This window comes from Hetaerina americana, unplaced genomic scaffold (assembly GCF_022747635.1).
Source record: "Hetaerina americana unplaced genomic scaffold, ioHetAmer1.1.p SCAF_8, whole genome shotgun sequence".
In the NCBI taxonomy this organism is placed as follows: Eukaryota; Metazoa; Arthropoda; class Insecta; order Odonata; family Calopterygidae; genus Hetaerina; species Hetaerina americana.
In genome coordinates this window covers 4787409-4811412 of record NW_027287427.1, presented here as the reverse complement: position 1 = coordinate 4811412, position 24004 = coordinate 4787409, and the positions used below count along the sequence as shown (strand labels likewise).

At 40.8% G+C, this 24004-nt stretch overlaps 1 protein-coding gene and 1 non-coding gene across 2 annotated transcripts in view; both read left to right on the top strand.

The window, feature by feature from the left end:
- The first annotated feature begins 1441 nt into the window (after nucleotides 1–1441).
- LOC139698191 (U1 spliceosomal RNA) lies at nucleotides 1442–1605 on the top strand. The gene has a single exon (XR_011702870.1). It is a non-coding gene; the product is annotated as a U1 spliceosomal RNA (small nuclear RNA).
- A 1429-nt stretch (nucleotides 1606–3034) lies between these two features.
- SP1173 (major facilitator superfamily domain-containing protein SP1173) overlaps nucleotides 3035–24004 on the top strand; it is a 46826-nt gene continuing 25856 nt past the window's right edge. Inside the window, exons 1-4 of the mRNA XM_071596493.1 lie at nucleotides 3035–3216; nucleotides 6891–7100; nucleotides 10413–10633; nucleotides 14236–14663. Coding sequence (XP_071452594.1) covers nucleotides 3156–3216; nucleotides 6891–7100; nucleotides 10413–10633; nucleotides 14236–14663 — 920 coding nt within the window. The 5' untranslated portion in view covers nucleotides 3035–3155. The remainder of the gene's footprint in view (nucleotides 3217–6890; nucleotides 7101–10412; nucleotides 10634–14235; nucleotides 14664–24004) is intronic.

Sequence of the window (24004 nt, the reverse complement as noted above, 5' to 3'; positions counted from 1 at the left end):
AGCCTCCTATATACTCATTAGTTTTTCCCAGTTCACTCTATCAAACTCCTTATCCAAATCTTAGAAATGCGTCTTGATGGTATTTTATATTCCTCTCGATTAGCGATCTCATTACGGCAGTGGCATCGCGCGTGCATCTCCCCTTCCTGGGCTCAAACTGATCATCCCCTTAGTAATCAATTGCCCTACTCTCTATCATTTTGTTGAGGATCTTCAGAACCATTTTAGCTGCGTATGAAATCAAACTTACTGTTTTTCAGTCCTCACATGATTTCGCGTTAACCTTTTTTAGAATGCAATAGACTCGATTCGACAATTTTTACGAATTTATTATTATTTTGAATTATATTTTTAATTTTTATTTTTACCGCAAATGTCGTGATATATGGCGTATCATCCGGCTGGGTAAGCATCACATCGGGTGTCCCGCAAGGAAGTGTTATCGGTCCGCTGTTTTTCCTTTTATACAATAATGACATCGGTTCCCTGGTTTCCAGTAAACTTCGTGCACTTGCTGGAAGTGTTGTGATGCAAGTGCCGGGAAATACAGGTATCCAGTCGCGAAGATAAGGAATAATTATCGACTGACCTGAATGTTATCCGATGGTGGCGTGAAACATTGGCGCTGGAATTAAATTTGAAGAAATGTTTCGATGAATTTTTGGAGGAACAGTATTCTACCCGAAAATATTTTTAGCGTTCATAAAACTAATATGAGAAATGTGTTAGCAGTAAAATAATTGAGTGGTACGATAATTAATGATTATTAATGATAACGTGACTCCTCGTCCTAAATTCAGTGTATATAGATCAGTGTAAATTAGACCCTTAATTGGTTTTCTTCTCCGGTATTAATTTTTGCGAATTCTATATCTGTATAATAGAGTAATGTTTTACTTATAAATTGCGCTGACTGTTTTGAAGGGCCCAGTAATGCGGAATTTGAATGTATGATTCAGTCGCAAACCTCAGTTTATTTTTTCGTCTCGTATACTATTCCGTAATTTTTTTTCTTCTTCGAATCATATTTGCAAATTTATATATTGAAGAATAGTCATGATCCAATGTACATAAGATAATTGTATGTTTATTGTTATTATGCTCCCGGAAATAACTTGAATGAGTGAGTGAGTACGACAAGCAAACCTCGGGTTGAGAATCGGCCGGCGTAAATTCTATGCGAAATCGAGTGCGAAAGTTGCGAACTTCCCTCTGTAATCTGACCGTTCGTAAGAAAATATAGAGGTGTTCGGATAGAAATGCGAATACTACGAGTGAATCTTGACGACGGTTTGTCGCCCATATCCAGAAACATAAAATAAAATGAAGGTAATTGTGCTTTGATGAGGAGCATGGAAAAGGATACGACCTCATAACTTAGCAGTCGAAGCAAGCGACAGTGCGAGAAACATTGGGGTTGTTTGAAAATGGAGATTAAAGCATACTTACCTGGCGTAGGGGTCTACCATGATCCGCAAGGTGGTTCCCCCAGGACGAGGCTTGCCCATTGCACTCCGGGCAGGCTGACCCCTGCGATTGCCCCAAATGTGGGTAACTCGGGCGCGTAATTTTTGGTAGTAGGGACTGCGTTCGCGCCGTCCCTAAATAATATTTCCAGAGGTATGACAGATGCAGATTCACCTGTGGCTGGGAAGAGACTATTATTCGTGTCTATCGTAATAATTCCTTCCTTACCGATATTACATTACGCCTCCCTGATAGTCATTCCCGTGTCGTTAATTCCTGACTCCTTAAGGTGCCATTCGTTTACCTTTAATCGCTAGTAATTTCTCTTATCTTCGGGTCATTCTCAACCTTAATAGTTCAACGTTTAGGACAACAGTACCTGGTCTTTATACGAAACAACCACTGCTCCATTCATCTCAATCCGTCACCTTTTTGAGGGTCTGCTGGCTCGCTTTATAGGGGGGTAGAGTGTTTTGTGGTGCATTTTCATGTGGTAGTGATGTTTCACATTCTTGCTTGTTGTGTCCTGGCTTCCGTGTTGTAGGATGGCTCTCGTGCTGCATCCTGGGGTGCAGTTTTTAGTTGTTTTGCGGTATATGTGTTTGCATGAGTGTTGGATGAAGGGATTTTTGCATGAGTGTGTGCGCTGCTGTGGGTGTAATTTTCCGTGTTGTTTTTTTGCATGTGGTATTTTTCTTTTTACGGTTGGTGACCTAACACCCCCCGCCACACGCCCTTGCGGGGTATTATGTAGATGTACTATATTACGTATCAGTGTATGAACGTTTGTTCCAGAAGAGGTGCCACTGAAAATAACCTAATACAAAGGTTTCTATTTAAATTTTGAGCCTTTACAACACTAAGTGCTTTGGGCGCCATCTAACGCTTCCATCTGAAAGTGTGACCCTTTCGACGCTAACTTTCTTCAGATCATTTTGTTGTTTGAACATAACTAGTGTTGTTGCGAAAACATGGAGTTAATTCGTGAACACTTTGGTGCGATGATGTTTTACGACTTTCGACGTGGGTTATCAAGACAGGATTGCATCGATCGACTTACTTCCACTTTTGGCGATGAAGCCCCATCGTTTGCCACTCTGAAACGTTGGTATAACGGATTCCATCATGGGCGCCTTTAGCTCAGTAACGAAAGTCGTGAAGGTCGTCCAAAATCAGGTGTTGTGCGAGACAACATTGATGCTGTGCAAGAAGTAGTAAAGAAAGATGGTCATGTGACGAGCATCGTGAATGAGCTGTGAAAAAAATTTGCAGCAGGCACAAGAATAATAGTGTATCGACATTCGGTGTATCGATAGCGATCGATTTACGAAAGAATTACGTCCTTAGTTGATGATGATGATTTTGCTGGCGTGCGGGAATAAAATGGAATACTAACGATAACTCAAAGTTTACGTTTGATTTTGAGTAACCACGAGTGGTTTACAAGCGTCTGTTTGTCACAGTCGCTCCGCAGTCGTCGTGAATTAACCCACGTTCATCTTCTTTCAGGAGCAGCGCCGCTCTGCTGTTTGGGGGTGGGGGGAAGAATGGTGTCGAGGCGTCGGGGAGGGTGAGGGGCCGCGACCGCTTGAGAGGCTCGCAGTTGGTGTGCCGGAGAGGGATAACGCAAGCACCACCACTGGTGCTGGGGTCGGTAGCAAGGCGGCAGTTCTTCTTGGCGGCGCGAGATGGCGTGCTTGGACACCAGAATGGTTCCCTTCAAAGTGCTGCTCTTCTGCATCTTCGGGGGTGAGTGGTCTCGGCTTAACAGGTTCCCTCTACTCCCGCGTGGCCTGCAGACACTGGCGGGAAATCACCGGCGTCGCCTCACACGGTCGCCGTCAACCGCTCTGTCACTGGCACCGGGTGTTTTCAGAGTCCATGTTTCGTGTATTATGGCAATAAGGGAGTCATTCTTATTCGGTATAGCATGGTAAAACTCTACAATGATTGTCTGTGATGTAAAAGCTTTTATTAGTGCTCGAATAAAACATGGTTCTGGTAAACAGGACATCGCTAGCATGTTGGTATATTTCTCATCAATCCTCTTTTGAGGCAGATTTAAAGTACCAACTTTTGAGTACCATGGGAAACAATGTTTAGATGTCAATTTATATGTCATGTCCGGTATAGGTTACCCTACCAGGAGCAAATCTCATTACTCCCACCAGCACGTCTCGAGAGGTTATGTATCAGCCTTTCCACCACATCAAGGTTACAGTCCCAAGGGAGAGTAATGAATGTTTGCTCATCTCAAATATTATGTATTGGGTCCAAGAAATATGCATTCAAGAGATGATGTTTTCAGTGCCTCTTGGACTAGGAACTAACTACCCCTGGGATTGTGACAATAGGTGAAGGAAGAGATGGCAGTGTGGGAGGGACTATGCTTCGGGGAGTAGTAGTTTTGAGGGGAGGCGACCGACAGCTAAGGTCATTTGCGCCATAGGGGAAGGACAGGAAAGGATGAAGGGTGGAGAGAAACCCGGCGTCGGCATTAGCCTACTCTTTACGAAAGGCGCCAAGGGGTCCGCGGCTTAACGTCCCATCCGACGGACGGCGTACTCACTTAACGGGAACAAGGAATGACAACGAGAAGGAAGCAAAGAGTTCTGTTGGAGACAGGGTTTAATCATCTTCAACACTAGATCTAGACGCGAGAAAAGGTGTAAGTATGCATGAAAAATGTTAGGTGACTCAGAAATGTATCAATTAAATAATATTATGGTTAGGTGCAGATTTAGGAACAGTATGATAAATGCACACAGTATCCCAGGAGTGGAATTGGACTTGGATTACAACAAATTAATTATAAATAATAGTATTTCATTCAAAAGGATAAATTAGGGATGTTAGTTTAGGATATGGAGCATGTAAGCATTAACTGGGTTGAAAATGAAGGAATATGAGCAGGCTGTGGAGAAAATCATGAGTGAGAAAGGAGAGCCGGATATAATGGAGGAAAAATTGGAATAAATGAAAAATTGATATTGAAAGACATTGAACAAATAATAGGAATAGTAGTTTTATTGTGGTAAGCAGGTCATTGCTGTAGTAGTTCCAGCTCAGAAAATCGAGGGCATTTGTGTCATTGCAACTCACTTGGGTTACTGTGCTGTGTAAACCTGAGTGGGAGGATGTATGTGTGGCCTTTTTTAATCATTTTTTTCTTTCCCCAACCTTAGAGACACGATTGGTGTACCAATGTTGTCAGAATTCCTCTTGAATACCATAAATGTGTGTGTGGTCATTGCAACTGATGAGGGTTGCTGTGCTGTGCACAAACCTGATTGAGTGAGTAGGTGTTGGTATGACTGCTTGGCTCCAACCCAAAAATTATGGCCTTTCCCCTTTACGTAGTTCCTTATAATGTTGTTAGAGTTAAAGGCTATGCTATAATTATGGGTTGTCCTTAAATTTCATCAATCTCTTTTTGGTGATGAGGGTCAATAGATTTTGTTTCCACGTGAAGGAAGTGGTCCAGAAGAAATGTTAAATAAGGTTTATTATTTATTGTTAGTAAAGTATTTGTCAACCTTTTAGAAGAGTTCTAAAATATTGGGTTCTTTCCATGACGTAGACTAATAGTACCAAAAAATAACTAAGAATAGGTCAACGAATCTTTTATCGTGTAATCTTTTTACCATTCACTAAGAGTGGTGTATCTTTTTCTGGACAAGTATATGATTGAATTGGGAGATGCTCTTTTGATAAATTACGAGGGTAATCCCAGAAGTACCCGACCCAACAAAGAAAGCAGAAATATTTTGGACAAAAATGTATTATTTTTAAACATAGACTCCTTTCGGATCTATACACTTTCCCCAGCGATGTTCAATAGGTTCGATACCCTTTTTATGATAAGAACTGTCTTGCTCCTCGAATAGCCATTCACTGCCCACATCACTTCTTCACGGTTGGAAAATCTTTGACCACCGAGCCATATTTTCAAGTTTGCGAACAGAAAATTACCTGAGGGGGCTAAATCTGGCGGAAAGAGTGCATGACGTAGCAATTCAAACTTCAATCCATGAATTTTGGCCTTGGCAATAACGGATTTGTAATGCAACGGATTGTGACAACACTTTCCTGGTAGCCAAACGCGGACGCTTTTGCTTGATTTCCTCGCTCAAACGGGGCAACAAGTTTGCATAATACTCGCCGATGGTAGATTTTCCTTTTTCAAGATAGTCAATCAAAATTATCCCTGACCTGCATCCCAAAAAAACCGACGCCATGACCTTGCCTGCAGATGAAACGGTCTATGCCTCCTTTGGAGGCGGTTCTCCCTTTTGAATCATTTGTTTTGATTATTCTTCTCTTGGGCGTGAAGTAATGGACCAGGGTTTCAACGGGGCGAAAATTCTGCTTTGTTGCTGTGAAACTTTGCTAAACACTCAATTGAAACATCTTCACGACACTGGTTTTGCTCGAGTAGTGATTAAACGCGGCACATATCTTGCACACAGCTTCCTGATGTCCAAAAATTCCGTTAATATGCGATGTACTGTACTTTTTGAAATGCCTGCTAGCTCGCGCACTTCCAGTCGACGATCATCCAGTATCACTTTAATGGATTTTCTTCACCGTTTCTGGTGTCGTCGCCTCATTTGGTCGACCAATGCGATGTTCGTCTGGACAGCTCGTACGGCGTCGTTTAAATTCTGCTACCCAATATTTTAGTGTTGTCAACGAAGGAGCAGACTCATCCAGAGTGGAATCCAGTTCAGCTTTTATATTGGTTGAGTTGAGGTCTTTCAAATAAAAGTATTGTATCACATAACGATGACCAATTTTCTCCATTGTCACAAATTCACTGAAAACGTTCATTATTGATGGCTGACAAATAAATACTAAACATTGTATTGTCTTCAAACTTGGAACACAAGCTTCATAGGTTGCATACTTTCTAATGCAGTGATATTTTTTAAACAACTACCGCCATGGTACAGGTCAGGCCGGGTACTTCTTGGCCTTCCCATGTAATGATAGTGTTGTTAATTTTTAATAGGGGGACTCATATCTTATGGATTCTTAAAGGTAAGGGGGTTGGATGGGCACTAAAAGCCAAAAATACTTAAATCCTAATTTAATAATGATTCTCCCCTCCAGGGGTAGAAAGTTTTCCTTTCAGTTTATGGGCAATGCTAACCTCAAAGAATTTAAAATTCAACTAAATCAGAGGAAGCTTCTGAACCAAGCTCATAAATATTCTAGATTGTATTCGCTTTTGCGTAAGTCATTTTATTTGCCCGCATGACACAGTTTATGAGTTTGAAAGTTGTACGTGTTGCATTTAAAACTGTATTCAGGGGATCCATGTTTCGACTTGTGGCTTTTAGAGGGACAGGTCCCTGGGATCGTGGCTTACCATGAGCTCAGATGTGTGTGCCGGATGCATATGTGCTTTGTCTGCCCCACAGCGCTGGGCTGCCTGGTGCCATTCCTACCGCTGCACATGAGGTCGGCAGGGCTGTCCGCAGAAGAGGCCCGCATTGTGTCCATGGTGGCCCCCGCTGTGTCCCTCCTGGGTCCCCTGGCTGTGGGCCCTCTTGCTGACAGACTGGCCTCGGGCCTCTGGGGGCACTCTGGAGCCAAGGGCATCCCCGACTGCGGCCTCAAGGACTATGCCGGTGAGTCCACTCGTGCCAACATGTTTCCATTGCTGAATGGAGGCACCACATGAATGCACTAGGAATATGTCATCGAAAAAAATTATGAGCCTTCTTTAGTTAACAAACATCTTATTTGCAAAAACGAATAACTTTAATTGTGGACTACTCATAGTTTTCAGAATGTAATTATTGAATTGAGGAAACCATTATTTTTATTACAATATCACACAGCTTATTTATACTCAGTTTAGAATACTTTTTTTTGCATTTGGAGGTTAAAAGCTATATAATAAGTTGCAAATTTCACAGCCGGTTGTTTACTATACCTTATAAGTGTCATGCTTTGTAAAGTTCAAATTAATAATATGTTTTTTTTTTAATTTTTCCTTACAATGCCACGCCCTTTCTCTTGTAAAACTGCTGCCTCCTTGTGGTCGTCGCACCCCCCATGATTCGCCAGGTGAACGTCACCACACAGAAAGTATTTTTCGGGATTTTGTGAAGGGGCTACTGAGGGGGTCACCACCGCAGCGGACACAATTCGGGTTAAGGAAGCAGTGATTCTTGGTGTGGCCAATGCATTGGCAGCGGTGGCATTGCACGGGTTCATTGGGCTTCTTAAAAATAGTCGCGGAAACACGTAGACTCGCGAGAGAGGTGATCGAGAGGAAAGCCTCGCAGTCAATATTGTTATCCGCCATGATGTACCACGTGCTGGGAACTTCGCGAATGCCGGCCGCAAGCTCCTCAATGTAGGAAGGACGCGTGGAAGTGATGCGGCGAACCGAATCACGGCGATATGGGCGCCATTGGAATGTGCAATCGGAGGAGTGTTACAGGCCCGGGTCATCCCAGCGTGCATCTCCGACCAAATGGACGTGTCTGCCAAGCGGAAAGGCGGCATGCGGCCTTTGCCGGCACCCGGAGATGAAGCCGGGGCCGAAGAAGACGGGTGCGGGGGATGCACAGGAGGAAGCTGTGCGCTTGCTACCCACTCCGGAGGTGGCACTGATGCATCAGCGTCCAGGGTGCCGATGTCCATTGGCTGCGGGCAGGGAGGAGGAGGAAAGCAGGTCGGGTCGGATGCTGAGGAAGAGGCGGCTGTGTAGAGGCTGAGGAAGAGGCGTCGTAACGGGAGTAGAGGAGTTTCGATGGGAGGCAAGGGTACTAGAGGTCAAAGCACGAGACGTCGACACACCAGTGGGAGGCGTAGACATCATTGCCTCGAGAAGGGCATTGCGTTCACTCACGCGGCGACAAGCGCCGCTCTCTCCGCGGCCAGCGAAGAAGCCACACATTTTAACATAATAGAGACGGAATACGAGGCACTGGGGAAGCACAGGCAGTGGCTGGGGAGATTCGGTGAGTGAAGAACGGGAAGAAACTACACGTTTCACGACTGCAGGGTCTGAAGCACTTCACTGTGGATGCATTCGTGGAGGCTGGGGAAATGTGCATGACGCGGACTGCAGCCCCGCTCACTAGCGGCGCTAGTTGCCTTAGACTCAATGCTGTGCTCGGCGGATCGTCGAGCTGTGCGTATGGTGCCAGTTATGTTAGTTTCTTCTGTCCTTGTTTTTACTGTTCGTCGAAAATGGAAATTGACGAAATCACGGAGCAACGAATAAACATCAAATGTAATGGTGAAGTGTGGTAAAAGTTTTCAGTGAGTGAGTGAAGAACGGGAAGAAACTACACGTTTCACGACTGCAGGGTCTGAAGCACTTCACTGTGGATGCATTCGTGGAGGCTGGGGAAATGTGCATGACGCGGACTGCAGCCCCGCTCACTAGCGGCGCTAGTTGCCTTAGACCCAATGCTGTGCTCGGCGGATCGTCGAGTAGTAGTAGTTTTGAGGGGAGGCGACCGACAGCTAAGGTCATTTGCGCCATAGGAGATGGACAGGAAAGGATGAAGGGTGGAGAGAAACCCGGCGTCGGCATTAGCCTACTCTTTACGAAAGGCGCCAAGGGGTCCGCAGTTTAACGTCCCATCCGACGGACGGCGTACTCACTCAAAGTGCCCTCCACAAAGCACCTCAAGTAGGGATCGAGATACCTCTGAAAAATATTCAACACCGCCGGGATTTGAACCCGCGCCCTCACGGTGGGAAGCCAGTACGTTAGCCCCGCGGATCGTCGAGCTGTGCGTATGGTGCCAGTTATGTTAGTTTCTTCTGTCCTTGTTTTTACTGTTCGTCGAAAATGGAAATTGACGAAATCACGGAGCAACGAATAAACATCAAATGTTTTGGTGAAGTGTGGTAAAAGTTTTCAAGAGATTACTGAAATGTTGACAGCTGTTTACGGTGATAACGCTCTGAAGAAAGTATTCGTTTTCAAGTGGATGAAGTAGTTAAAGATGGCCAACAATACACCACGGATGATGCAAGGGCGGTACGACCTCCAACCACCTGTATTGACGACAACATTGATCATGTGCGGCCCCTTGTCCTTACCTTAGGCTCATCGCCTACTGGTAATACAAAACACACGGCTTGGACGAAACTGGGAAAGAGGGAAGAGGAGGGTACCCGGCCGGGCGGCGATGAAGCACCGCCGGCCAGGCGACGCGCTGGCCGGGCTCAGGGAAGGGATAAGGGTATCTATCACACGAGAGGCCCATCCGTTGAGTGGTGGCGGCAGCGACTGTCGGGGTAAAGGGCCCAACCGGCGGCACAGAGGAGAGCACGAAGGCGACTCAGGAGCCCAGTAAAACTAAAAGGGCACATTGGCGAGCAGGGTGAAAGACGATCTTGTCGGACTACGCCTGAATGAAGAGTCGAACGCATTTTTCTTAAGTTACACTCGCTAAAAATGTGGAAATCTTAAATGTAGCATCTCTTTTGAAGAAACTGAACTCTCCATCACCTACCAAACTCAATATATATAGAGACAGAAAATACCAATGTCTCCTGGAATTGGACTTTCATGTAAGGTCTGATTTCAAAATATCAAATAAGTCTGTGCAATATATTTGTAGCTGTAGCTCATAACTTTTTAAATAATGTAGCTGATACTTGTTGCTGATTGAAAATTCAGAAGGGTGACTGAAATTGAGCACAGTTACTTTAATCTATTCCCATTGCTATCTATAACGGTGTCTTAAATAATTTTTACTATTGCCCACTCTTTAAAACATTTTGTTTATGTTCAGACATATTTAACTGTGGATACAACTGCAACAAAGGAAGCAACTTGAAATGTAGCTGAAATAGGTACTTTGAAATTTTGATCTACCACCCAAGAATGTGCATTTTTGTGGTTGTGCCCCCACACCATCTTACCACAACCCTCCCTACATTATCATCCGCCCCTCTCAATCCATCAGGTCGCACCAAGGGTCACCGTCGTCTTAGGGCACTGCTGGCTGCCCTGGTGCTGCTGTCTGCTTTGGCTTATTGTCTGCTGTTGCTTGTGGTTCCTGTGGTGACGCGAAGGGATGCCAGGACACCAAGGGTGACCTTCCAGTGCGGTGCCTCCTCGCCCAGTGGAGGGGTCATAGTGCAGGAGAAGTGTGCTGACCAGTGCCACGACTGGGGCAGTGAGGGGGTGAGTGAGGGGGATTGGGCGCCAGGGCAAACTCTCAGGCAAAGTACTGGACCGCCCTACCCCTGGAGGTGTGCTTCCCTAGATTGATCTCAGATATATTTGAATGCTTTATCACATCTGCTTACTGAAAATATATTAGTGGTATCACAGTCCTTTTTAAACTTCAGTATTGATCTATTGAAAAGGGAGTTGCCAAGATAAAGAATGTGTACACGTCATTATTATTTGTATTCCCGTTTAGTTTTTATTATGATCAAAATATAAGCCTTTGGTTTATCAATAAACAAAAAGTAATGCACTTTAAAATCAGTCTGTGTCTTATGGACAGTGTGTATATGGGTATTACTTCAACCTATACGTACAAGCCGATTCACTGGACATACTTACTATTACATATTTTTTTCTGCATCAGAAGTGGAAAATGGTTGCCTTGATTACAAATTTTGATAATATTACTGTTTGGGGTCAGTAATAAGTAACAGATTTGCAATATGTCATGGAAAGTACTTTGAAAAAACTCCCAAGTAATTCAAAAATGTGTACAATGTAGCCAGTTTAGTTTGCCTCATGGAGATGTCACCCCTCTGCTAATGAATTGATACACTGTATATCTCCTGATAAACTTGGATCACACTCATGCACAAACAAAAACACACAAACACTCACAATGTTGGTGCGACACTTGGCGGCAATTAGCACTAAACTTGAAAGAGTGCGTAGCCCTAAATTTTTGGAAAAATAGCAATTCCCACCCAAACGCCTACTGCATTGTGAACACTGAGATGGAATGTGTAGACTCAATTAAATAACTTTGGCGTTACTCTCACTCACGACATCTCCTGACCTCTCCAATAGTATGGGGAATAAGTGGACAAACTGACAAAAAATTAGGATTTATTAGAAGAGTACTTGGTAAATGTGGATTGAAAGGTCAAAGAGAAATGTTATCTGTCATTGGTTAGGCCTCATTTAGAATATGCTGCAAGTATATGGGATCTTTAAAAAATTGGATTAATTACCGAATTGGATTGCGTGCAGTTTAGAGGAGCTAGATTTGTAAAGCGGTGTTATGATAAACTTAGTAGCGTATCCCAAATATTAGAGCAGCTAGGCTGGGAATCACTTATGGAGCGAAGGTCAAATTACAGATTGAAGCCCTTGCATAAATTGGAAGGACGTCACATTATCGGTGATGTTGAAAATGTATTATTATCCCATCATACTATGGTAGGAGAGATCATGTCAACAAAAAATTATAGAGATCAAGTGCAGGACAGATAGATTTCAGATGTCATTTTTTCCACAAACAATAGGGGATCATTTTAACATTGTTCAACCGTGGCAAGGTCATGTTCAGGTAAAAATTAGTCTGGTGTGTATTCATCCCCTGCCATACACCCTGGTGGTGGCTTGCAGGGTATATATAAATAATTTAAAAAAACCCGCTCAAACATATGCAAACACTCACAAAAACACACAAATATACAAACACACATATATACACACGCACATGCATATGCATACACGCACATGCATATGCGTACACACACACACTCATGCGTGTACATTTGCTCAGTTTAACCATTATTTGTACTATTCTAGGGATCCCAGAAAAAGTGTAATGAGTGGAGAAAACACAAGTGGCAGGGAAAGGAAAATTTTAATGTTTACAAGCTTAATTACTGAAGTCCTCGCCTAAATTAACATCATCATCACAAATAACATCAACTGAGAATTAATGAATCATAATTAAGAAAAAATTCAGCTTTCCTAATGCAGTTTTATATTGTATAATCCTTGACTTGCTTCCAAGTGGTTGATATGTAGTGTACAAGTAAAATCTGTAAATCATGCATTACAAATGATATACCAACCACTAGTGGCCAAAGCTTCTCACTCCCTTCTGCATTTGTGATTAATAAGACAGTAATCCTTTGTTTACTAAGCACCCCTTTAAGCAGTTGAATGCCTCTGAAACACACTATTTTGGCTGGAAGCACATTAAAAACTTGTCATCTAAGACTGATGTACACCCACTCGTATGACGTATCAACCAATTTCTGTGCTGTCCCACCTGGAGATGTATATGCATGCACTTTGGTGGTCAAGATGGCCAACCAAAATATATTGATAAGGGCAGGATAATCTGGGAAGGATGGTTGGCCAAATTAGCTGCCGAGGGGACTTACCACCAGGTCACAGTTTTTGATGGTTTCTTCATTCGTAATAATTGTACATAATATCCAATGAAAGCCTGAGCTGCAAACAGCGGGCCCCTAACTTGGTTCAGCAAGGTGAGGACAGTCTGGTTATCAATACGCAGTAGAACATTTGCAGATTTGGGCAACATAGGTAAAACAAGACTGAGGCAATAGAATGAAGTCCAAGCTTTGGCTTCTTTGTTTGCATTTAAACATCTTTTGGGCTTTAGTTTTCAAGAAGTTTATTAAATTCTGACACCTTTCACTGAGTTGTTGTCTCGATATCAAGCCTTTTACTTTCACCACACAATACAAGACAATGCAAGATTGTGCCTATTTTTAAACCTATCCAAAGAACCCTTGAGCCCCGTGAAATCTTCGATACCTAATATTGTGGGATTGTGCAATAGTTTTTCTCTCATGATGACACCATTCATGGGGATATCTAACGATCTATCAATTTAAAACTACTCCTCCATCAAATCTTCATTCTATGCATTCTTGAAGTATTTTCTCTTTTAAGGCAAATGTCCACACTGATTTGCATGTTTCAGAATTGAAACACGATTTTTCGCTATTGTGTTCAATGTAGAGGCCTGCAATCTTAGATGATTCTCCATATGAATACAGAGTCCATTATGGGAATCAACTTCTCCCAGAATTTCAATTTCCCCCTCAGTTGAAAATGTTCTCTTTTTACCTCATCTTTCCAATTCCAAGCAGAATAATATTTGCATTCTTGCATCATTGAGTAAATCCTAATGCATGAAATTCTGAGCTACCTCATGATTAGACTGGTGCTAGCAATTGGCCAACTTAAAAATTTGTTTAAGAAAATATAGTTATTTTAGGTTTAGTCTGTCTGTGATGCAATAAAGCAAGTTTCAATGCATTTTATTATTCAGGATCCCATCCCTATTATATTTCTTGCATCAAGGTGGTGCAAATGATCCTAAATGCCAGTCCCCAGTTCTTGTGTTTTTCATGCTTCATCGTGTTTGGATCAAAGTCATTTTGATTCCTCATGATTCTAACTTATGTGCGGTGTGAACATTCTCATGCAGGTGTTTTACAATGCATACATTATGTAGCCAACTCCTTGTTGTACAACGTAATCATTTCATTGCATGGACCTTTTTATGACTGACTGAGATTGTAAGTTCTAGTAATTCACATTGCCATCACTAGTGCCCGCCATATTCAAATTCTTATATGTTTTATTTTATTCAGTTTAGTAACTGTGGTTGTTATCTGACCCTTTTGCATATAGTTGACGGAACAATTAGTATTTTAGAATAGAAATTTGTATGTGCACTTCTTTTTATGGAGTTCCTGCAATCATGAATACTATTTGGTTCTCTGAAAGTGAATAGTGTGATAGTTGCAGCTTTCCCTCGACAGGCAGGCTCTCTGGTTCTGACTGATTGCCGCTACGACTGTGAGGAAGAGGATGAGTTGCCGGAACCGTCTCGAGTGGAGGGCGAAACCACGACCATTGGCACCATGGCGATGGGCATGGGGGAAGAGGGGGAGGGTGAAGGCACCACCACAGTGCAGCCTGCTGCCTACATTGGTCCTTTGGAAGCATCTGAAAATGAGAGCAATGGGGAGGAGGAGACGGAGGTGCCAACGGAGGATGAAGAGACAACCACCGGCGCGACCACCCTGACACCAAGCATGGTACATGCCAGTGCCCGGCACAGCAGCCCAACGCACCTCTGTTTCTCAGGGGAGGATGAGGCGATGAAGCTGGCGGCCACCTGCCATGCATTCTACAGGCCATCAAACAGCCTGGCCATCAATGCAACCCTCGATGGCTCCCTCTTGGAGTAAGTCCGTCTTGGACCTTTTATTGTTCACTGCTGATCTCTGAAAACTTGGTTGTAATCCATTCTAAAATGAATCTCTTGAATTTTTGAAACTCGACAGTATAAAATGTCACACAAAATGAGTATGGCTATCAGATGAGCATTCACGGTATGTCTTCCTTACACTCTAAAAGAGGTGTGTAGAGGGGAAGGGGATAATATTGTCACTGTTTGAGGAAGGAATGAGTGAGAGTCATTGATTGGCCTGATTTTGGGAGGGATTATTCAGTTTGAAACTTACATCTGTTCTTTGGCATTAAGCTATGTAGTGACTTGCCGTTAAGTGCCCATGCCTTGCGCTATCTTAAGAAACACTTGTTGTAGAACTTAAGATCCTTGACCCATGTTACGCTTTTGGTTGCATGTACATCACTGCTCCATTTGTTGATGATCTACCATTACTGCAAATATGGCAATGTTGGTGAGCATTTTGAATGCCGAGGGTTGCGAATGAAGGGTGAAGTGAGGAGACTGCCTTCCTGGCGGAAAATATTTGAAGGGAGTTACTCTGATGTTCATCATTAGGGGATGGCTCGCAGCTTTCTAAGGGGAGTAGAAGATGAAATGGGGAAGAGAAGGGAGGAGGTAAAGTGGTTTTGACTAGGTGAATAATAATCCAATTGATGCTGGAGGAATGCTGAGCAAAATGCACCGAACTACACTTGCAGACTGTTAGATGTGCAGTTTCAATCATTAGATGCATTGGCTTAAATACACAGAGGCAGTTGGACAAAAGTCTTGATTCACAAAATATATGATGCTGTGTATGATGTTTGAGGTCTTTGTGTTGGTTTAGTTTACCTAAGTTCTAATCTAGTGGAAAATGAGGGTAATCTTAGAAGTACCCCACCCAGCCAAGAAAACACAAACATTTGGAAAAAAATGGATTTATTTTTCAACATAATCTCCTTTCAGCTCTATACACGTTTCCCAGCGATGTTCAATAAGTTCGATACCCTTTTTATAATAAGAACTGTCTTGCTGCACAAATTGGCTATTAACTGCCTAAATCGCTTCTTCACAGTCAGAAAATCTTTGACCACCAAGCCATTTTTTCAAGTTTGTGAACAGAAAATAATCTAAGGGGGGTAAATCTGGCTAATGAGGTAGCATTTAACCTTTAATTCATGAATTTTGGCCATTGTAATAACGGATTTGTGAACTTGTGCATTGTTTTGATGAAACAACACTTTCTTCTCAGCCAAATGTGGCTGTTTTTGCTTGATTTTATCACTCAAATGTTGCAATTAGTTCGCATACTACTCGCCGTTGATAGTTTTTGCTTTTTCAAGATAGTCAATCAAAGTTATCCCACTCGCATCCCTAAAAACCAATGCCATGACCTTGCCTGCAGATGATATGGTCTTGGCCTTCTTTGGAGCCGGTTCTCCCTTTTGAATCCATTGTTTTGATTGTCCTTTTGTCTCGGGTGTGAAGTTATGGATCCAAATATCATTCATGGTTATAAAATGGCTAAAAAATTCTGCTTAGTTGCTGCAAAACTTTGCTAAACACTCAATTGAAACATCTTCACGTCACTGATTTTGCTCGAGTATGAGCAAATGCTGCACCCAACTTGCACATGGCTTTCCCAAGTACAAATTTTCAGTTAAAATGCGATGTACCGTACTTTTTGAAATGCTTACTATGTCTGTAAGCCTGCGCATTGTCAGTTGATGATCATCCAGTATCAATTTAATGGATTTACTTCACCGTTTCCGGGGTTGTCAGCTCATTTGGTCAACCAATGCTCGTCTTGACAGCTCGTACGGCCTCGCTCAAACTCTGCTTCCCAATATTTTCCTGCTGTGAACGAAGGAGCAGATTCACCCAGAGTGAGTTTCCAAGTGAGACCAAATTCCAGGTTTCGCCAGAGCTTCTCCAGTTGAGCATGAGGTGTGTGGACAAGCATTGTCATGTGGCGAGATTGTTGGTTCCAGGCTGCCTTTAAAATGACAAAATTTAACCAATATGGTTTGCCTTATGCTTTTGAGTGATTCACTGGTCATTTTGAATCAAATCTTTGATTAGTGTGATGTTTATCATCTATGGCAGTGATTGGATGTCCGCTGCATTTTTCATCCACAATTATGGCTTTTCCAGGCTCGCAACCACGGAAGTATACTTTTAATTGATTGACAGTAGACCTATCAACAGCATTGTCACCATAAACAGCCTTGAAAGGACGATGAATTTCTGTGGGAGTCATTTTTTCAGCAGTAAAAAATTTGATAGCAGCAAGCTGTTTTACTTGGGTTGACGTAGCACTAGAACACGTCTCCATACTTCAGCTTCTTGAAATACACTGGAAGAATGTAACAACCTCTAACCCATGTATGCGTGTTGAGGAAGAATTTTACTTCCACATGCTACCAGAAGTGCTTCTAAAGGTCATTTTGTTTGTGGTCTCCAAGCATGTGTGCATTAGTTTTCAGCATACCCTCGTACTATCAAATGTAGAACGAACAGATCTAAGATGCCTTTTACCCCCAAATGATAAGGGATTGAAAAATTTGTAAGCAAACATACTAGGGAAAATAACCACAAAAAAACCATAAACACAGTAATCAACCCGAAGGTCGGTTTAGTAGGTGATGGTAGAGTACATCCAGTACTAAGCCCTATACAGCGTGTGAAATTCACACATCAGGGTAGGGGGGCCAGTTCCTTTCCCTGTGCCGGTTATTATGGTTTCCCAGGAAGACCTGGTACCTGAAAATCACATAGCCTGGGTGGAGCTGCAGGTGCCCAGAGTGGCTTGCCCGGGAAATGAACCTGGGACCCTCCGGTCAACAGTTCAACGCTCTATCAACTGGACTACCGCGACCCTTTTACTAGGGAAGATATAAAGTTAATTTTCTTTTTTCATTAAAAGTAGCCTAGTATGTTGTCATTGTTTTATCTAACTTTATTTTATTGTTCTTCTCGTTATCAGCAGCTCCTCTTGCATTCTTAGAGAAGTTTACACACTTAAATACTGTGGTGCATATACCTATAATTATCATGATCTTCATTATTTGAATTATTTTACATATTAATTGACCAACAATTAAGTTAAATTGACAAAGAAAATTAATCAACTTGCTATCAACTAACAATTGAGTTAAAGTTAATTTTTGATATTGCATGTCTGTGTGAATCACCCCCTGCTAACCACTCTCGTGGTGGCTTGCAGGTTACTATTCATATTTGAATGAACTCCGCCATCAAATTGTTCCATGCAAGCAATAAAACACCCTGTTGAAAAATTTCAATTGTAGTCATTGCTTAAACAGTCTGGAAAGCAAAGCCTTGTAATTAATGCATTTTCTCTTTTTATAAACAAGTAATTTACCCTATACATGAAAATATGACTGTTCTAAAGATGCATGTATCCTTTATATATGAAGTTTGATGGGAGTTGAATGCCCTGACCTCCCTATTTTCTGGGTAAATTGTATTCCCATAAACAATTACATATGCATTGCATTGACCACAGTATTTTTGCCCTTTTGTAATTTATGAACTCTAATTACATAAATGAAGGCATTACTATGGCATCACATAATTGCCTTAGCATATAATGATCACTTTAGCTAATGTGGATAAGGTAGTTAATAATTAAAACTCAGGACTGGATTGCAGAACTAATAACAACCAAATATGAATGAATTGTTTTCATGTCTGTAAAAGCTTTCGGTAAAAACACATGATGTAATTCCATCTCATTTAATTAGTCAAATGATAAAATATTAGTAGTTGTTATGTCTTTCTCTTGCCACACCTTAAGATTTAAACTCTTTAATCATAAAGGCTGGTGGATATTCTAAAACTGTCAGGATTCCAATCCTAAAGATTTCAGTGTAATTCTTTTTTATTTTTTGCTTGACAACATGGCTGCCATGATATCATTCTATCAATTTTTGTGTCTGCCCACATGCATTGAATTAAAGCATAGTTAAATTGTGCTTTCATTGTTTTACATTATTCATCATAGAGTTGACCTCCACTGATAAAATTTACCCTGGATGAGCTATTTTTTATTTCTCTTTCCAATTCCCAAAGTTTTAACATTCAGCTTCGTTTTGGATATAATTCATTTCCATCTGCTCAAGCAGCTCTTGAAAATCTCTATTTCATTTAAATATATATCATACATCATAACCGTGATTTTATATGCTGAAGTGGGGAAAAATTTACTCTGTCTGCAGCTCTGTATTATCTTCAGTTGGTGACCTTTATTTACAGTTGAAATGATTGCTATATTTAGCAGAAATGTTCAAAAAAGAGGTTGATAGTTTGAATTAAAAATCACTTATGTAAACAAAAATGTCAAGTGATATCTTCTCTATGACCAGAAGGAGCAGAATATGACTCCAGAAATCCCTCACAAATATGGTGGTTATTATTTTGATATCCTGCAAATGAATATTTTACTGTATGCATATTAATGAATAGAGTGGTAGTCCTCAGAAATAGCAGTTCCTCCAAAATTGCAGTCATATCAATATGACATCTGTTTTGAGGAGATCGAGGCATTTGTAGGCCTTTTATATTTTTGTGGGGTGCAAAAGACATTTATCACTGCTCTGTACCCACTCTGGTCCACTGAGTATGACCTTTGTTGTGCCAATGTTCCATGCATCTACAGAGATTATTGCCCATACTGTCCACACTCTGTTTTGAAGTTATTCAGTCAGGTGACAGCATTGAAATATTGATAAATCATCGCTAATTTGTGAGATATGGTAAAGCCTTATAGAGAGAACTCAGAGAGATGAGTTGTGCACGGTTGAGGACCAGCCCCATGAATTCTGCGGCCCTTGTCCTGTTGGGATGCACATAAAGGGGAAAACAGATAAATTTGGCTTGAATATTGTCATGATGATTGATGCAAGAACAATTCATATGGTGACTGCTGCTCCTTACATTGGAAACTGCTTCTCCTTATTTTGGCTCCTGAAGCAGCTGAAGAAGCTCTGATGTAATGCTTTAGGATGCCATAATCAGCAATTCATAGGACAAAGAGAAATATTATATGTTTGACGACTGGGTTACTTCTGTGAAACTTGTATGTTTCCTCGATTTTCTGTGAAATCATTAGATGTAAGGCTCAATAATTTCATCTCTATCGTATGCTCAATCATGTGAATATCTGAGTTAAGTACTTCTTTTCATGTCATCTGGGCAGATCTCCAAGAGCAAATGATTGACAAACTTGGAAGACTCACTGAGCTGCTATAACTTTTTGCGATTTCATCACAAGGCACCCAACCACTTAAAATAGTATAACTTTATCTTCTCTTTATATTTATCACTAGGTTATAATAATGACAGGGATGTGGAGTTAGGATGTTAAGAAAAGGCTCGTCAAAACTTTTATATGAAATGTAGTTATCTAAGGTGCAGAAAATATGGTCATCAAAGCAAGATGAGAGACGTAAATTGGAGATGGGCAAAGAAATTGAAGTGGACGGAAAGGAAAACTAATGAGGAAGTGCGAGGCATGGCGGGGGAGGAGAGAGGGGATATTGGGAAAAATAACAAGGAATAATGATTGAAAAGCATATTGATATCGGGAGTGGGAGGTTGAAGACTGCAGAAGATGGGAGAATGTTAGGCAAATGTGGGAAGGGTAGGAAGAGGATATGGATGTTAGACGGGATGGAGGAAGAAAACATGAGGAGATGAAGTTGGACTTTTTGTAGAGCAGGATGATGGGTTTTGTTTTTTTTGTAGAAACAAATTATTTAATTGGTAGTTGTGCCCATCCAAAACCTACCTTAACCGGTAGACTATCTGTAAACAATATGCATGTACATATGCAAATACATATGCGCATGGATATACAGATGCAGGTCATCTATACATGTTCAAGATAACCATGAAGACCTGGGCACGTGGTGTCTATGCAAATTCATGATAACTACCAAGTTCTGAGTGCGCGTTATACATAAGGGGCGTATTATCGATGGAAAGACATGGCACTATCAATCCGCAACCAATGATTGCTGTAGTTTATCATTAAGTTCAATTTGTCTCAGTAGTTTTAAGGTGATTTATAACCATAGAAAATAAATGGCTAAAATTGTGTTATTTAGAATCAAATATTTATTCATTATTTATTTATTCTTAGCCAAAAAAAAGCACTCTTTGGTCTTTTACATCGGGCTGTTAGTGGTGATAACAATGGACCCGATAGAGAACATATTTTCTTCATTTGTTTACATAAGTGGATGTTATTGTCAAATAAACTCAATTTTAAAGCTGAAGATTTTGTAAGTTAGCTCTAAGTAGCACGTTAATTAACTATGGATCATTTTTTCTTGCCGACCATTGTTTTAGTATTTCACGACAAAGCAATTAACTTGGCATATGGTTCAAAAATCTATGAGATGTTGGCAACTAATGACCGAGGGAGTCTAATGAATTAATTTATTAAGCTGTAATAGCGATCATATTTAAATTATTTTAAAATATGATAACGATAAATTTTACGTAAGTGCGTGTATTCATTGCAATTTGCTGTGCATGATCGTGAATTTATGGAGAAGTCATAATTATCAGAACAATCTGAAGGCTGAGAATTAAATCTTAGCATCATTACTGACAAAGAATATAAACACGGGAATTGATTATTTAAACTGTTACTGTAGAGTTAGTCACATTTCTGATAACAAATGCATTTGCGTTGAAAGTTCACTTTTATAAAAAATGAGGTAATGGAAAGAGTAATAAATGCTGTAAGCAAGGTTTTTTTCCACGACTCTGAATTAAAATGGCCACTGCATTTGGAACACCGAATTGGAATGTGTGGACTCAATTAAATAACCAGTCATTGCCCTCACTCACGATCATTCCTGAGTGAAACACATATGGGGAATATATGGACAAGCTAACATAAAATCGGGATTATTGAAAGAGTACCAGGTAAATATAATGAAAAAGTCAAAGAAAAACGTTATCTGTTGTTGGATAGGACTCATTTAGAATATGATGCCAGTGTATGGGATCCTCAAGAAGTTGTATTAATTGCCAAATTGGATTGCATGTATCGTATAGGAGCTAGATTTGTAAAATGTTTTTATGATAAACATAGTAGCATATCTAAAATATTAGAGTAGCTAGGCTGGGAATCTCTGAATGGAGCAAAAGCTAAATTACAGATTGAAGCTGTGGAATAAATTAGAAGGGAGTCTCTTTAGCAGTGATGTTGAAAATGTTTTATTATCCCCATCGTACTATGGTAGGATAGATCATATTAATAAAATTAGAGAGATTAAGTGCAGAACAGATAGATTTAAGGTGAGATTTTTTCTTGAACAATAGGGGATCAGAATAATTTTTGTCCGACCGCAGTAGTGTCATGTTCAGGTAAAAATTAGTCTGGTGTGTATTCACCCCCCGGTCACGCACCCTAGTGGTGGCTTGCAGGGTACACAAATAAATAAAAATAAATAGATGGGGCTGATGGTGTATTTTCAGCGTCATTCCTGGGGAGACGCCCTTCCAATTTGTGCTAGAGAATTGGTCTGTAATTTAGCCTTGGCTCAGTGAGTGATTCCTCGCCCCTCTAATAATTTTGTCACTCTACTTAGATTAACAATGGCAGAGTTAAACAAATCTGGGCTCTTCTATGCTGCCTGCGATGTGCCTTGGAAATTAATCTAGCGTCGTGGGGGTACCATATACTAGCAGTGTGTTCTGTGTGAGGCCCACCCAGAGAAAGATTATGTTTCTCTTTGACCTTTTCGGCACATTTCCCCAATACTTTTCTCCTGATGCAGTAGGTGTTTGGGGGACAATTGTTCTTTTTTCATAAAATCATGACCATGCCTTTTTTGGGTTCAATTCTAATATCCATGTGTTAAACCAGCATTGTATAGCCATTGTCTGTGTTTTTGTCTAACTATCGGACTAGCTATATGTTCCATGACCTTGCATGATATGAGTGTGAGGGAAATAGGTCGGTAGTTTCCCAATTCCTCCTTGTCTCCGTTTTTAAATGTAGGCGTTACATTTGCCGTTTTCCTCTCGTTGGGAACCTTTTGATCTACTAGCCATTTCTTAAATACGAGTTTATTAGTGATGATGCATTCATAATTATTTTTTACAGGAAACAGTTTTTAATAAATCCTCATTTATTTTTGGAAATGCGACATAGCATTTCGTAATTTCTATCATTTAATGTCTACACGTTTTTCAAGGGGAGTGGAAAAGTTAAAATAATGTTACAGGTATTTTTGTTTGTTTCTGTTTCCTTTCCTAATTTCTAGTTTTTGTAAAATGTTCATTAATGAATATCTTGGACCACAATTTACCGAATATTATAATTATGTCTCTATTATGTACACCGTGTTGATAGTAATATTGGCGTTACATTGTACTATGGCGAACAGTCAAAAAACCTGTAACTACGACGCACTTAATATTTCTGCTAATCCAATGACTTAAACTGTGTTACTCCAGCAATAATTAAGATTTTATTACTTGTTATTATTAATTAATTACAACCAACAAAGTAAGATGAAAATCATAACGAATTCATCACATCATTCCATTTATAACGTGCGAATTATTCGTAAATCACTCCATAAAGGAATGCTTAAGTAGCAGCGTTCTGACTTACTGGGAGGGAATGACTCTCGATTCCTACTGAGTCACTTGGATTCGTCGGAAATGAACTTGGACCTCTCTCTTGATTCATCGAGGCAGTCAGTCTATCGCATTTGTTTCACTTCCTCATTGTAAACTCCGCGAGTTTTTCGGGTCACCGAGTCGTGGGAAGACTTCTTTTGAATCAGCAACGTAGTTAGCCATCCCAAGCATTCCTAATCGCCAAAGACTCGTTGATTTTATTGCGAATGCCTCAAGTCATCACACTCATTTGAGTGACTTGTTCAATTGAAAGATTCGTGACTCCTCGTCCTAAATTCAGTGTATATAGATGAGTAATTGGTTTTCTTCTCCAGGATTAATTTTTGCGAATTCTATAACTGTATTATAAAGTAATGTTTTACATATAAATTGCGCGGACTATTTTGAAGGGCCCAATAATGCGGAATTTGAATGAATGATTCAGTCGCAAACCTCAGTTTATTTTTTCGTCTCGTATACTATTCCGTAATTTTTTTTCTTCTTCGAATCATATTTGCAAATTTATATATTGAAGAATAGTCATAGATCCAATGTACATAAGATAATTGTATGTTTACTGTTATTATGCTCCAGGAGATAATTTGAATGAGTGAGTGAGTACGACAAGCAAACGTCGGGTTGAGAATCGGCCGGCGTAAATTCGCGAATCGAGTGCGAAAGTTGCG